We start from the raw sequence: 15,998 nt of genomic DNA, 5'->3' as shown, positions 1-15,998 counted from the left end.
TCAGGAGACAAGTTAACAGGAATGCCTTGTCTCACTTCCACGCTCTTCCCGCCTGAGGTCCAGCATTTTTCTTGAATTAAGCCTGTTTTGCTTAGGGGAGAGAACCAAACAGGAGGGCTTTCCTCAAACCGTTACAAAGTTATGAGGATGCAGCACTGATTCTGTGCTGTTATCCAGAGCACAGAAACTGCTCTTAGATGTGACGTTTTTTAAAAAAATGCTAATAGCCCTGGTCAGTTTGGCACAGCGGTTGGAGTGTCAGCCCACGGACCAGAATCCTGGGTTTGATTCCGGCCAAGGGCATGTACCCCGGTTGCGGTTCGTCCCTGGCCCTGGTTGGGGTCGTACGGGTGGCAACCAATCGATGTCTCTCTCTCACATGGATGGTTTTCTCTCCTCCTCCCTCCCGCTCTATCTGAAGATAAATGGGAAAATATCCTTGGGTGAAAAAGAAAAAAAAAAGGCTAACAGTACAGCCCTGGCTGGTTTGGCTCAGCGGTTAGTGTCGGCCCACAAAGTCGTGGGTTCAGTTCTGGTCAAGGACACATACCTTGGTTCAGTTCAGTCCCCAGCCCTGGTTGGGGTCGAGCGGGAGGCAGCCAGCTGTGTGTCTTTCACATCAATGTTTCACTCTCTCCCTCCCATTCTGTCTGAAGATAAATGGAAAAATATCCTCAGGTGAGGATCGGGAAAAAAAGCTAATACTGTATATAAAAACAAAAACCGTGTATGCATATAACTTTTTATACTGGATAGGAAAATAAATCTCTTTGGTAAGTCTCTGATCCCACAATATTTTTGTTAAAAAAGGAGTTATGTATAGGAGCTTAACGCCCTTTACAAGGCATCTTTGGGGAGATGCTTCTCTAGTAGGGGAGGTGGCAGGCGTGGGCGAGGGCAGCACGGCCGGCTCCCCTTGGAGGACACTTTAATAAAAGACCCAGGAGATTCTACTGCAGAAGCGTCTCCTCCTAATTTCGGTTGTAGATGACTTGAGCACAAATGTGTAGGGTACAGAAGAGGCAGAGGGCTATACTGAGAGAAAAACTATGCTGAGCCAGTGTGATTTTTATGTGGGAGGAGCTAGACTGTATGTGCTTGTCTGGGAGGGGTTCCGACCTCAACACCACCCTTCAGCAGCCTGCCGCTGGCATGTATGCTACAAAGTTGGGGTCTCCAGCCTTGGCTCAAACTAGACACAGTGGTCTCAGAAGCACCACAAATGATGGTGTCCTTCAGAGGACCTGCCCTCCAAGCAGTGCCCACCTAACCCTCATTGCACTCCACCTACCACGGAACCTCCCACCGTCTCCCCCGACATAATCATGAAAACACCTTAGAAATGAATTAGTGTGTGAAAGGCATGGATGGATTTTATTTATTACCCTATATCTACATTTTAATTTGAGGTAAAATATAAGCAACACATAAAAATGCCTATTTCTGCTACCATGTAATATAATTCTCCATTATGAATATTGTGATAAAGCTAATGAACACTCTATGCCATCACATACTCTAGCTTTTCATATAGCTGGTATTTTACAACTCTTATTGTCTGTGAAATCTCAACACACGTAAGATTCTCCTACAAATGGCGCAGAATATCAGCGGGTGCATAAAGTAGCTTATGACCCCTCACTCCCCACAGTGGAGCCTCAATGTTACAAGAATTATAAAATAATGAAGGCAATGAAAACCCCTTGAGATTGATCCAAGCTGGAACAGTGTTCCAAAGAAATCCCCACACTAGGCTAGGCGACAGTGAGCCGTGAGTGTCACTCAGCCGAACACTCACACCTGGCCTCACATGTCTGGTACTCCATGCATTTTATTTGGATGGAAAGTAAATGTGGAAGAGGTGCTCTGTTTTCCGTCTATAAGCCACACGCTGAGATACTGACCTCTTACTGGCTATTAGGTAATCCAGATGGTTGTTTTTTTAATTATGACAAAAAAGCATATGAACCATGATAGATAGCTTAGGAAAAGGTTTAGTCAAATATACAGATACTAACTGTTCACTCAGTCATTAAGGAGAGCCGTGAACAAAAGGATCATTTAAGTGATTTTTCAAATAGAAAAACTAAAGAACTAAACTATCATAGGTGTTTTCTTCACTGCAGAAGCTGAGATGTTCCAGTAGGAGATATCTTGATATCTTCACTTGATTGGAAAATAAACACCATAGCTGAAGGCTCTGCTGAATCCGTAAAAAAATCTGGTGAGATTCATCCCTGTCGTTTTCCCTGTCGTTTTCCAGCATTGCTGTAAAATCCTTATAATACATTCCAAAGTGAACCAGCCATTCCAAATCTACAGTCACTCTGCTCTTTAATTCAATTCACAGAACTGCTGAAAAAGTAGACATTTCTATCTAAAAGTAGAAAAAAAGGTTTGTATAGAAGGTATTTCTGTTATACAAGTATATTACACAGCTTGGGGCAGTAACAGGTCCGAAAAGCTCTTCTCACCCACTGATACTTTAAGCTAAAATAGGAGAGAAGACAAGAAAACAGGTTAATCTGATTGTAAGAATTTAACATTCACAAACACCACAATTTAGCACTTTGATCCAGGAACGGACAGAACACGGCAAGTCTCTGCACAGAAATGCACGGCCGGGGCAGACAAGGACTGCCGAGCTGGATCCTGGGATCACCGAGACGGTCAGGACTCTGCTTGGTGAGGCTCCACAGGCACGAGAACCAAGTTCTGCTGATTCTTGTCTAGGGCTGCCCTCCTGTTACTAATCTGGCTAAACAAGAAGTCTGGAATAATAGGACCAGGCTTGTAATTTACTATGCAAGATGCACAATGGACTGGGAAGCTCAGCCAGACTGAATACTGTCATTGTCATTAGGGGGCAAGTGTAGTGATACTGACTCAGTGAATTCCGGTGTGAAAACAAGATTTCCTATGCATTAAAACAAACATTTTCTGCCCTGGCCAGTTTTGCTCAGCGGTTAGAGCATCAGTGGACCAGAGAGTCTTGGGTTCAGTTCCCGCTAAGGGCATGTACCTTGGTTGCAGTTCGTTCCTGGCTCGGTTGGGGTCCTGTGGGTGGCAACCAGTCGATGTGTCTCTCTCACATTGATGTTTCTCTCTCTCTCCTTTCCTCTCTCCCTCCCATTCTTTCTGAAGATAAATGCAAAAATGTCCTCGGGTGAGGATAAAAAAAACAAATTAAATTAAAACATTTTTCTTTTAAGGCAAAAGTATGTTTATACCTTTGACTGACAGACATATATTAATCCAAGGAAAAATCTCTGCTTGAATCTTCTAGCTAAAAACTATCCTGTGTGGCTTATACTTGGACCTCACGTGCCCTGAAGGTGGGGCCACCATTTAAGGCTGAAGCAAGGAAAACACGTTAGCTTATGAATACGCAGGTGGGTTCAGACGGACACTACACAGCACCATGGACACGGAGCGCAGTTACCCTAGGAGGGAAGAGGTCTACCACGTAGGGTCTGGTTCTTGCTTGATCTGCGAGCTTCCATCAGTCTCCTTTATTTCTATCAAGAAAAACAAAAGGGGACCGTTTAACTGCTCTATTAATGCAAATCTGCTCAATTGTAAATCCACTCATTAAACAATTTACTAACATGATTTAACAGGAATAATAAGATACTAAAAATGATTACATTTTCAGAGATAGCAATGTTTCTCTAGCTATAAGTTCTAAATTTTGCTAGTTAGGTTTTCAAAGTAATTACATATGTATGTAAAGGACCCGAACTATCCAGATTATGTAGTAGTCATTCCACGGTTTCAGAATTCATTTAAGAGTCATTTGGGGGAAATGGAGCAAAAGAACTCATGAGTCATCTCTGAACACAACGTTTCTGGGCATAAACTATAAATCCAATTCACCCAGAAACAAAAGAACAAAACCACCACAGTTTTAGTTTAAACGCTGTAAAAACACAATTAATCCTTTGTCTTAATACAAATCTCAAGGAACTTCAGTTTTTGACAACCAGACTACCCCTTTTTACCTTCTGTTGCAGGAACCTCCAACTGGCTTGGCTCAGCTGATTCTGAAAAGAAACACATGAAGATTTACTGTAACACTGTCCAAAAGCTGCTTTCAATTATGTGGACACCAGAGGGAGAAAAAGGAGAGAAAGCTCTCCAGACAGTGCACACAAATCACAAGTCTAGGATGAAACAACTGCTAGAGACTTGGGATTAAACACACAATTACTCAACCAGACTTTCAAAAACGATTTCTATGAAATGTGTTGTTAGCTTACATAACCGAAGCCTTAGATAACAACCCAAATTAAGACAGTTCTAACATGAAAGTCAGAAGTTCCTTTTTTGCCACCCCCCCCCCCACTTTCTTCTGTGAGTTCCCTTTTAATAAAAAGCCTTTCATTACTTTCAATGAATCACAGTAGCAGGTCTAAACACTTGTTTATAAGGAACTTTAAAAACCACAATGCATACATTTCCATCCAACACAATTTGGCTTACAACTACCATTATAAACAAATGGCATGAAAAATAAAGTTAAAAAGATGACCTTCTCACTGAAAAATTGCATTCTATGCCATTGATCTGAGGGTTCCTGACCTTAGACTTGACCTGGGACAGTGGGATCAAATGGCATGTGGTCCACAGTTCTCAATCAGGACCTACAGACTGAGCGTACACAGGCTATCAAACACAGGAGTCCAAGCAGCAAAGCCTACGTGCATGCATACACTTGTGTGTGCTGTGTAACTGACTCAAGTTAGACAAACGTAAGCATGTGAGGCTACACAATTGTGTCTGATACATTTTACTGGAAAAGTAGGAGTATTTGTTTTACCCTCCCTTATTTACCTTGTATCACTGGGCCTTCTGACTCACTCTGATCCACCAACTCTGAAAACAGAGCAAAGTCATTTAATAATTTAAAGACAGCTGTTAACATTTGAAAAGCATTTTTACATACATTGTCTATTTTGATGCTCCAATTTTTCCATACGACACTATTTTCCTTATAAGAAGGGAACAAACATTAAGAGTTCTAGTATGTCCCATCAAATAACTAATTCATAATAATTACCACAAAATTCTATTATAGACCTGGCACAAGGATGAGAACAAAACTGAACATTTTAACATAAAGTAAAAGGGCAGAAAAGATAAAACACAATGTCTTTTGAAACTAAAAATTACACAGAAAACAGGGGAATTGGGATTAATTAAAAAAAAATGTAAAAGAAAAATAATTATCATGGGATTTCTTTAAATAACAAAGTTTCCTAATGTGATTAAAGCTGAAAGTCACAAAAATGATTTAAAATCTACGAAGCAAGATATACCTCTTTCATACTGACATCACCAGATACTAACATACTTGGTTCCGAAAGAGCGGATACTAAAAATAGAATTTATATAAAAAAAGAATTCATGGATCAAGGATACAAGCAAATGAATAAATGTCAGGATAAATCAGAACTTGGAGGCAGAAGAGATGTAACCAAATCCATGATCTTGAAGAGTGAAAGCCAGAGGACAGGGTCAGCAGTGTGAAGCTGTCCAGACTGGCAGGGGATAGATGCAATGACAATACCTCTCTTGGACCAGGAGTGCAAATCAACAACTCACAAGGTTCTGTCACTCAGTGGTCACTGATTAACGCCTAAACATGAAACTGAAAAGGCTTACATTTTCCCAATGAATAAACTATAGAGTTGAATGGATGTATTTTTAGAAAGTAGAATAATAATACAATTTGGAAAAAAGATGGAAATGCAAATAGTATTAGAAAAGGATCATTCTCATAAAATTTTTAATATAAAGTCAATAGAACAAAACATACGCAAGCATAATTAAGTCTTGCTAAAAACAACTATGCCATAAACAAGCTGGCCTGCCAGTGTTTTAATAAAACTTTATTTACAAACCTGAGCAGGAGTTTGCTGATCCGTTTTAGATGCTTGACATATGAGTCTTTATTTAAAATGTTGTAGTACAGCCCTGGCCGGTTTTCTAAATGGTTAGAGCACTGGCCCACGGACCAGAGAGACCCGGGTTGGGTTTCCACTAAGGGCACGTACCTCAGTTGCAGTTTGTCCCCAGCCCCGGTTGGGGTCGTGTGGGTGGCAACCACTCGAAGTGTCTCTCTCATGTTGATGTTTCTCTCTCTCTTCCTCCCTGTCTCCCTCCAGCTCTATCTGAAGATAAATGCAAAAATGTCCTCGGGTGAGGACAAAATAAATAACTAAAATGTTCTAGCCCAGCCGGTGTGGCTCAGTGGACTGAACGTCGTCCCATGGACTGAGAGGTCCCGGTTTAATTCCTGGTCAGGGCACATGCCCGTATTTTAGCCTTGATCCCCAGTGGGGGACGTACAGGAGGCAGCCAAAAGATGTTTCTCTCTCTCTCTCTCCCTTCCTCTTTCTCTAAAGAAAATCAATATAAACATATTTTAAAAAAAAAAAATGTTCTAAAACTCCCCAAATGAGTACTAATATTATTATAATTTCATAAATGAGTAAGCTGAGATTTTAAAAAGTTAAGCAACTTGCTCAGTGTTACATCCTAGTGCTTTAACACTGAAGGCTAAAGTAACAATGACTTTGCATGGTTGGTTACTGCTACAGGTATAGTACATTTTTACATTCTTGTGAGCTAAGTATTTAGACACACAGGCACACCCTCTCATATTCAAAAAAAGAAAAAAACAGAGACTCTATGAAATACTCACGGTTATTAATCACAAGTCCTGGAAATGGTCTAAAGAAATAAACAAATTATATAACAGTTTAATTTTACGCTACAAGAATTTACAGGTATATTCAAATTTATACAACAAATTTTTAAACCATGTCACTTATATGCTAGAATGAGAAATGTTATCTGCTACTTTTAAATCTTATGTACTTTTCAATCAATCGACTGATAAATATATATAGATGAATAGCTACTATGGAACATGAAAAACTTTTACACTAAAGATGATGGAAAAAACAAAAAATAGAAACAAAGAAAAGGGAATAGAGTAATTCTGGTGAAATGGTCTAATGTAAGGTGTTTTCCCATACCCCGGGGAATGGCATGGAAAATAAACACTGTTTATGTGGAACAAAAATATGGGAATCATAGGGAAAGAGTATTGGGAGAAGATGAGAAAAAGCCTGGGGAGGGTAATGCATTTAGCTATTTTCTGAGTGCTAGTCCTAAACCATTTACACTAAAGACTGTGGGAACCTGACAATGAACTGACTAGATTTAGTGATGGTTAAGTTTAAAAGTGAAAACTTGGGACTTTAAGTAGGTGTATGGAAAAGACATTTGTTGTACACTTCTTGTGGTAAGCGCATGTCAATAATGTTAATTTTCACAACCATCATTCCTACTTTGTGGATCAGGAGCTGATGCTCTCAAAGTGAACAATTATAATCTCTTTGTATAGACAAGAAAACAGAAGTGACTTGGCAGACTTGGAACTGAATCCCTAAAATGCCAAAGACAGAAGCTGGCAAAACTTTTCTGTAAAGGTCAGACCATACCGTCTCTGTTCCAATGACTCAATTTTACCACTATAACATAAAAGCAGCTGTAGACAATATGTAAACAAACAGATGTTGAATGAGACTTTATAAAAACAGGAGGCAGGCAGGATCTGGTCCACGGGCCATGGTTTGCTGACCCCTTGCCTTAAAACACCAGAGAATTAAAGAGCTAGAGAATCTAATAGTACAATAACTGAAATCTTATTTGTTCATTATACAATGATAAACTTGATCTTATTACTACAAATGACTACATTTTAGATGACTTAGCCTCATGATTTGAAGATTCACTCTTATGAGCAAGCAGGAAACTTTCACTTACCTAATGACTGTGAATTTAATGAACTCAGCTGAATCTAGAATTCTTCTCATGGAGCTAATTTCCAGGTAACTGGGGGCTTTGAAGGACACTCCAGGAGGCATGCCATCAACCACCACACAGCCAGGGTTAATGGTGATTTTCCTGTAGGGAACTTTCACAGGGAAACCCATACCAATAGCTTCACCTATAGTAAGACAAACAACATAAAAGCATAGATCAACCTATCACCTTAGGGAATGTTTAAAAAGCACATGACCAACATTTATTTTTAAGATTGTTTCCACTGTTAGCTAAGGTCTTTGTACACTCAAACAACCTTACACATAAACTTTATTCACTTTAATATTGACCACTATCAATAAATAATATACTACGTGTAATGTTTTCTTACTAAAAAACTTTAGCAAAACCAAAATACTTATTTTATAACTTTATTTCCTTTTATATAAGATTACAACTATCTGAGTATAATCCACTTATTATGTTTCTTACTGAAACAATTTCCTTGCTTATTTTCAAGCTGTACTATGCAAATGGAAAACTCACCAAATTTACGACTGAAGAGATCATTAACTTGCTCTCTTAGCTGTCTAGCTTTTTCAACTTTTGAAAGTCTTTCATTATCATCATCTAAAAAAAGTTAAGAAAAAACATAATAAATAATTTTAATTCCAACTAAATTTTTAAGTTCTCTGTGTAACTCACGTTGTTTTTGGAATATTTAAGTATTTTAAACTAATCAAGATTGAAAGGATTTAACAATAAAACCAAATTGAAAATGCTCCAACTTTATTCTTGTTATAAAGAATTTTACTTGCTGTTTTGTAAAGATTTTTTATAACATGACACTAGGTATCTGGGTGGTCACCAGGTTTCAGGTCATGCCAAGTCCAATTAACTGCCTAGAGACCATTAGCAATAAACTGACAAGGTGGTGTATCTGGTTAAGTTCTGCAGGGGGTGGGAAGGAGATTGCAACAATATGCCATATACTCAACATCCCCAGGAATGCATATCTTAAGTGAAAAAATTGAAGAGGAAACCACTCCACAAACTATGACAAAGGCAGAGAAATCATACCTGGGATTGTCACCTGAATAATATTTAGATCTTCAACACCAGATGCAGTAGTATTAACATTGGGCGATGAATTTATTTTTCCTTAAAGTAAAAACTTAAAATTACAACAGATACAAAATAATTAAATCTTCTTTAATAATGAATGTGTTTATAATTCAGACTATACAAAATAGTGTTTTAACCCAACTTTTGTTCAAGGTTTGTTCCTTTTCACGGAATGTTTTGTCACTTCACAATATTAAGCTTTCTGAAAGGCTTTTTACTTTTTTCTCTTTCTTATGATGCTTAGTATACAGCAAACACAGAGATTCTCAATTATTAAAGAACTAAAAATCATAAATTAGCCACAACCATAATCTTGTGGATTGTTTTCTTTTTCTTCTTTTATCTTTTATTATATTTTCTACAACCCCAAATTTTTAAAAACATTTTTATTGATTTTTTTGAGAGAGACAGAAACATCGATGTGAGACAGAAACATTGATCAGCTGCCTCCCGCACAGCCCTACTGAGGATGGAGCCCACAATCCCGGCCTTGCCCTGACCGGGAATCAAACCAGGATCCTTTAGTCCAAGGGATGACGCTCAGTTCACTGAGCCACACTGGCTGGCCTACAACCCTAATTTTAAATGAGCTCAGTATGAGGTTTTAGCTCAATAGCTGGTCTTTCAACAATTTTTTTAACCACTGCTACAAAATACATTTCTAATAGCATGTTTTCTATAGCAAGAACTTACTTGGAGGGCTCTTAGAGGAGGAGGTACTCTCCTTAATTGCTGTCTCAAACATTTCAGGCCTAAAAACAACAAAAGAGAAAAAACATGTATGCTAATTATCCAAGAGTAAAACATTAAAAATTAATAAAAGATTTTACAACCAGTAATTCTCTGTGAATATACACCATGTTCTTATTAATGGAAGAACAGAAAAAGCAAGGTTATCTAAAGGAATAGATACAAAAAAACTAATTATGCCTGGCTGGTGTGGCTCAGTGGTTGAGGATCAACCCATGCACTAAGAGGTTGCTGGCTTGATTCCCGGTCAGGGTACATGCCCAGGTTGTGGGCTAAATCCCCAGTGGGGGGCATGCAGGAGGCAGCCAATCTATGTTCTCTCTTATCCATGTTTCTATCTCTCTCTCCCTCTCCCTTCTTCTCTTTCTAAAATCAATAAAGAAAAAATTTTTTTTAAAAAGACTAATTATAATTGTGATTATAATACCCACCCAGCACTATCTAATTTAAATAGCTTCTTCTTCCTAGGATTTCAAGATATCCTCGAAAGACTCAGTATTAGACTTGAGAATGGAAATAGGAAGCACCCCGTGTGCAGGTACCATGGGAACATAAGACAAGCTGTGAAAAATTGAGCAAGAGTCTTTCTTCTTAAAACACTTGAGCAAGAGTCTTTCTCCTGAGGAAGCAGAAGCAGAGGCATACCTCTACAGGCTTGGATGAAAGTACAAAAGGTGGCCATCATGCTTGGCAATGTCAGCTCTGATTATTTGACAGCATTTCTGGGTGACTCAAAAGTAAGCATTAATAAGCAAAACCTAAAATTCATTTCAATTACTTTCAAATAATTATTGAGCATCGTTATGTATTTTCTAATTCTAACTATTCTCATCTATTTCAATTGTGTTGGCTTAATTCATAGATCGCCAAGCAAATAGGAGAGAAATTTAATATATTGTGTACGTTGGAGAAATAAAAGGGTATTATAAAACTGAACCACTGCTTAAATTCCAGCAGCATCAACCATTAAAAGTACGAATGCAGTAGACTGAACAAAATCAAGTTGCTATCCCTCTGACAAGCTAGAGCCCTCTCTTCCTCTTTTCGCCAATCATGAAAAATTTTAAACATATACAAAAGTATAGCTTAAAGAGCTTTTCTGACACTAGGGCTAATATAGTCCTATCACCAAGGTGAATGAATCCGTGAACCCACCCTCCCAGTCAAATGGTACAGTATCTACTCATGGCCAATCTCATTTCATCTAATTTCCTTACTTTTTAATAATGAACTTAATTTTGGCTTTGTTTCTGAGTATCTTCTCCAGCCTTGGAATGCCAAAAGTAGATGGTCGTCGGAATGGCACACCCTCAGGTAAGCCTTCCACATAAAAGTCTTCTGGGAAAGACTCAAATAATGCAAATGGCACTTTCACAGCTTGTTTAAGGCCGAGAGCTTCACCTACAAACACACACACACACATTTCTCACATTTATAACTTAAAAAAATAAAATAAACCTTTTTGAAAAAAATGCATTTTATAATACATTTTGCAGCAACTAAAATTACATTTAAAACTCATATTAATTTTAATTTTTAAAATTTTAAAAAAGTTATCAATGCTCAGGTAAGTGGGAGAAATTATGAAACTCATGCCTGCAAAACTATACACTTCCAATAATAGCATACTTTAAATTCTTCTATTTTTAAAAAGCTGCCTTATAGTTTAATAATAATGTTTCAAAATAAACTTACCACATTTTTCATTGAAAAGATTTTCAACTTTTTGTTTTAGGTCTGTGATTTTGGCATTCCAGGCCTCTGCACGTAAAAAACAAAGCTAGTTAATCTGTTAATAATATTTACGAATATACTTCCATGGTCAGGAATTTATTTTATTGTACATCTTTAAGTACAAAATGAGAAAAAAAGTAAGATTTTTTAACCCAGTCATGGCTTGACAACTACTCTAAATCCTGACACATTATTTAACTGTTTTATTATATTACTACTATGGTGGCTACAAATAAATGACATATGCTAAAGCAAATAAAAAACAAAGCCCCCAAACCACCCAAAAGACAATCATAGTACCTACTATGTGCCAGGTATATTTCTACCCTGTAAATGTATTTATAATCCTCATTAATACCCTACGAAGCAGGAAGCGATGTTATCCCCATTTACAAATAAGGAAACTGAGGCACAGAAAAGTTAAGCAGCTTGCCCAAAGTCACAGAATTATATAGCACCGGCATCAGATTTTAACTCAGTCTGACTATAGTCTGTTTTTAAGTGCTCATATATACTGCTTACAATTAAAAAAAAAATTCTCCTACTAAAATAAATTACTTTTATGAATTCCTTTTACTTTAAATGACAAAATCAAGAAAAATAAAATAGATATTTACCAAAAGAAAACTCTCTCCCTCGAGGCTTAAAGGGAACATTAGAACCATTAGTCTGAGTAGGGGTTCGAACAGCTGAGGTCTGAGGGCTGTTGTTATTAGGGCCTAAAGAAGAATTAAAAAAACAACACAATCAACACACATGGGTAATCTTGCTTACTGAAGCATACCTAGCCTGCACTGGAAGCCAAATTCAGGGTCACTGAAAATGGGCACTGCTGCTGGTTCCACAGACTTCCACCCATCTTTCTTACTTCCATCTCCACAATTACATTCTCCTCCAAAACAGAATTAGCTTTCTGGCTCATTCGAGGTACGTTCAATTCACTTACTGCTTCAGAATCATGCCCTCTTGGAGCCACATAATCTTTGGTCATCTATGTTTGCTTATATGTTTTTCTTTCAACCCCTGAACAAAAGCACAACTTTACATATAATTATCTCAACTATGAAGTTTTCCTTTGGATTCTCTAGCTGACCCTGACATATCCTTTCTTTGAATTTACAACTTAGAAACAATCAGTTTATAGATTAAATAAAAATGAATGCTTCAGTTATCCTTATAAATAAACCCCAGGCCCTAACTCTTATTTATGTAGGGTCATCTAGTGTTTCAAAAATAAGCTTATCTTAATCTGAAGCCAACAATTAAAAACAAAAAACAAAAGAGCCAAAATAATGGCAATATAAAAGAAATTAAGTGTCTTCAGATTTCTTTGGGAAAATAACCAACATTCTAAAGATACATACATCCTGAAACACTGAATTTCCCGATTTGCAGAAATGTTTGTTCAGACTCCTGGATTTCATCTGAATTACCATTCTATTGAGTTATCTACTTCTTATGTCTCTCCTCACATGGAGACTTTTGCTTAATGAATAATTTCTGCAGCAATACTACTAACAGTTAAAAGTACATACCAGTCACTGTACCAAACATATCATATGTAGAAACTAATTTAGTTTTCAAAGACATCTCCACTTATGGAGAAACTGACTATGGGGGTTATGTGGTCAATTACATGACTGGTAAACAGTGGAGCTGGGATACCGACCTTCAGAGTCTGGCTCCTCAGCCTTCACCACTACACTATCTCCCTGACACATTTAATAAGACTTTCATGAACCACTTTTTAGATCTAAGTGATGAATAGCAAATACACCGCACACATACTGCCACTCCTATCTTCCTTTCTTAGCCTAGACATGGGCTTAGAATCCGTAAGAGTATCAGAAGTGTCAGGTGGGAATGGGGAATGAAGATGAAATTTATCTGTCATTCCCTATAAGATGTCAAGATTCAACATTCTAATCTTAAAGTATCTCAAAACTCCTGAATAAAAGCCACAGCTTCCTTAGACAGTATAGTGATGAAAGCAAAGTGTTTCTGGACCACGTGGCTCCAGTAATTTGGTTTACTTGGCAGATATAATATAGAGGAAATCAGTACATCCTATTAACCATAATTCTGTACCAGACTAATAAGGTAATCTAACTAACATCTCTGATTAAACTCAAAGCTCTCGAAGCAACTTCTTAGTAACAACAGGGCAAGACAGGAAGAAGTTTATGATCAGCTGACAGAACTGAGTTGAGTGGAATATCTAGTTCATATTCTAACTCAATAAACTGGCCTTTGGTTCATACTTCTGTGAAGTAACACTGTACACTCACTAGAATAACTTAATTAAAGAGAATAATAACACGAAGTATTGTAAGGATGAGTAGCAACTAGAATTCCCTTACATTCCTAGCAGGAGTATAAAATAATAAAACCACCTTGGTAAATAAACTGTTAGGCAGTTTCTTAGAAAAATAAAATCCGAGCAATTCCACTCCTAAATACCTACTCAAGAGAAGGAAAGCATGTCACATTTGGTACACAAATGTTCACAGCATCTTTATTAGACAAAGACTAAAAATAAACCCAAATGTCCACTGAAAAATGTATAAACAAAATGTGGAGAATGCACACAATGGCATAATCCTTGATAAGAAAAAGGAAGTACTGCAACAGTCAACAAGTATAAATTTAAAAACATTATGCTGAGCAAAAGACACCAAGTATAAAAAAGAAAAGATACAGCAATATTCTATTGATATGAAATCCTAGAACAGACAGAAGTATTCTGTGGTGACAAAATGGTTGCCTGTGGCCTGAACTGCATGGGACTGACAGCTAAGGAACATGGGGAAAACATTTTAGGGTGACGGAGATGTTCTATATGACATCTAGACTAAATGACATAAACATTTTTCATAATTCAAATTATACAATGAAAACGGGTGCATTTTATAATGAATAAATTACACCTAATTAATTTTATTTTTAAAGTAATTAAAATATTCCACTTATAAGCATGATGCATAAAATTAAAACAAAACACCTCCTCATCACTACACAGACAAAAAGTTCATGGACAAAGACACAACCATTCACTACTTAAATTATTTTAACGTATAGATAACTAGCTTATGGTATTTTAACCTACATAAATTAAATGAGTGCATTTATAACAATAGAAAGCCACTGTGGCACAAGAACCTCTATTACTGGCACGAGTAAGGCAAAATACATCTATTAACCCCTTTCTTTTGAAGCAGACACCAAAAATACAGAGGAAGATGTAAATGTGTAAAGTGAGGATTTAACACTAAGATGGTATGTGTTTCAATTTAGAAACACAATGTCTTGTGTAATAAGTAGGTTTGTAACCCATACCCATAAACTGCACAAGGATTCCTGATGCCTTTCAGGTGAAAAAGCACGTTCTCTGTTAGTATACAAGATAACCAAACAGGGATGGACTAAGGCTCCACTTAACATCAACATGAAAACTCAATATCAAGCTTGAGGTTATGTGACAACAAAGAATTACCCTAATAAAGTTATCTTTTTCTTCTGCATTAATGACAAGACGGAAGGAAATACCCACACCTAAGAGTATAGATTGAGGATTTTCTTTAATATTGTACGAAGTACTTTAATACTGTGATCCTGAGAAGATAAGAATCCCACAGACCCAGTGGAAGCGGAGGAAAGGGAGTAAGCCTGAGGATATAGAAAGAACTAGTTTAATCCAAGGTATTGCTTTAAATCATCCCTAAACTTTCTCTCCTGAAAAGAATAGGACAGAAAGGAAAAAAGAAAAAATCCCACACATTCCTGTCTGTACCCTCACTGTCTTAATAGGACAGAAAAGAATTTCAGGAATTTTCTTCCAAGCAGTTTACAATATGCTCAATGAACATCATGTTAACTGTTTTGAAAATTTTGATTAGAAACATTCAGAAATTTAGCTTTAATCAGGTAGCCTATTTACATCTAAATCCCGTTTTGTAAAAACTCATTTGCATAAAAATATACATAGTAATCTGAAGAATCAACAAGCATGACTAGTGAACTGGAAAATCAACAGAAGTACGCCACACAGTGGCCTCACCTTCCACAGTGACCTCAATTTCAGGAACTTTTGAATTACTCCCAGGGCTTCGTGGTCTTTTCGGGGACTGCAAGGCTGTCAAGTAAGCACACGATTACTTTTGCATATTGTAAAAAAACTGAAGGAGATGCTTTATAAGAGCAGAGTATTAAAATTCATACAGTTTGGCTCTTTTCAAAGAAACCTGAAGAATTAAACTGGTAGTGTAATCCTCCACATGAGTCTCAACAAAGCTGTGGAAACATGAATGAAGGAGGATTGCAAACATGAAATTCTCAGTGAATGTTTGAAAAAATAAAAGGTCCATTAATTTAAAATACCTTAAAAATACTGGCCAATGATTCAGTATGATTTAGGTAACGTTGAAAAATAACGTTTTAAATGCACTGAAGTATAATAAAGATTATATACAATCTCTTACCTTTAGTGTTTATTTTACTAGCCATTCCAGGAGGTAAGTAGGAAATAACTAGTTCGGGTCTAGAGAAAAAAATCA

At 37.1% G+C, this 15,998-nt stretch overlaps 1 protein-coding gene across 15 annotated transcripts in view; it reads right to left on the bottom strand.

Annotated features, from left to right (window-relative positions):
- Window positions 1-1,347: 1,347 nt before the first annotated feature.
- GTF2I (general transcription factor IIi) overlaps window positions 1,348-15,998 on the bottom strand; it is a 115,797-nt gene continuing 101,146 nt past the window's right edge. For all 15 annotated transcript variants that reach the window (XM_036280776.1, XM_036280777.1, XM_036280780.1 and 12 more), the window contains 14 exons: window positions 15,924-15,982; window positions 15,503-15,577; window positions 12,063-12,164; window positions 11,407-11,472; window positions 10,929-11,112; window positions 9,655-9,713; window positions 8,917-8,997; window positions 8,383-8,466; window positions 7,837-8,020; window positions 6,707-6,735; window positions 4,834-4,875; window positions 4,002-4,043; window positions 3,443-3,518; window positions 1,348-2,490 (listed from right to left, as the gene is read on the bottom strand). In XM_036280776.1, coding sequence (XP_036136669.1) covers window positions 3,460-3,518; window positions 4,002-4,043; window positions 4,834-4,875; window positions 6,707-6,735; window positions 7,837-8,020; window positions 8,383-8,466; window positions 8,917-8,997; window positions 9,655-9,713; window positions 10,929-11,112; window positions 11,407-11,472; window positions 12,063-12,164; window positions 15,503-15,577; window positions 15,924-15,982 — 1,066 coding nt within the window. In that variant the 3' untranslated portion in view covers window positions 1,348-2,490; window positions 3,443-3,459. The remainder of the gene's footprint in view (window positions 2,491-3,442; window positions 3,519-4,001; window positions 4,044-4,833; window positions 4,876-6,706; window positions 6,736-7,836; window positions 8,021-8,382; window positions 8,467-8,916; window positions 8,998-9,654; window positions 9,714-10,928; window positions 11,113-11,406; window positions 11,473-12,062; window positions 12,165-15,502; window positions 15,578-15,923; window positions 15,983-15,998) is intronic.

The sequence above is a fragment of the Molossus molossus genome, unplaced genomic scaffold (genome assembly GCF_014108415.1).
Source record: "Molossus molossus isolate mMolMol1 unplaced genomic scaffold, mMolMol1.p scaffold_m16_p_3, whole genome shotgun sequence".
NCBI classification, from domain to species: Eukaryota; Metazoa; Chordata; class Mammalia; order Chiroptera; family Molossidae; genus Molossus; species Molossus molossus.
This window is presented reverse-complemented; position numbering and strand designations above follow the sequence as displayed.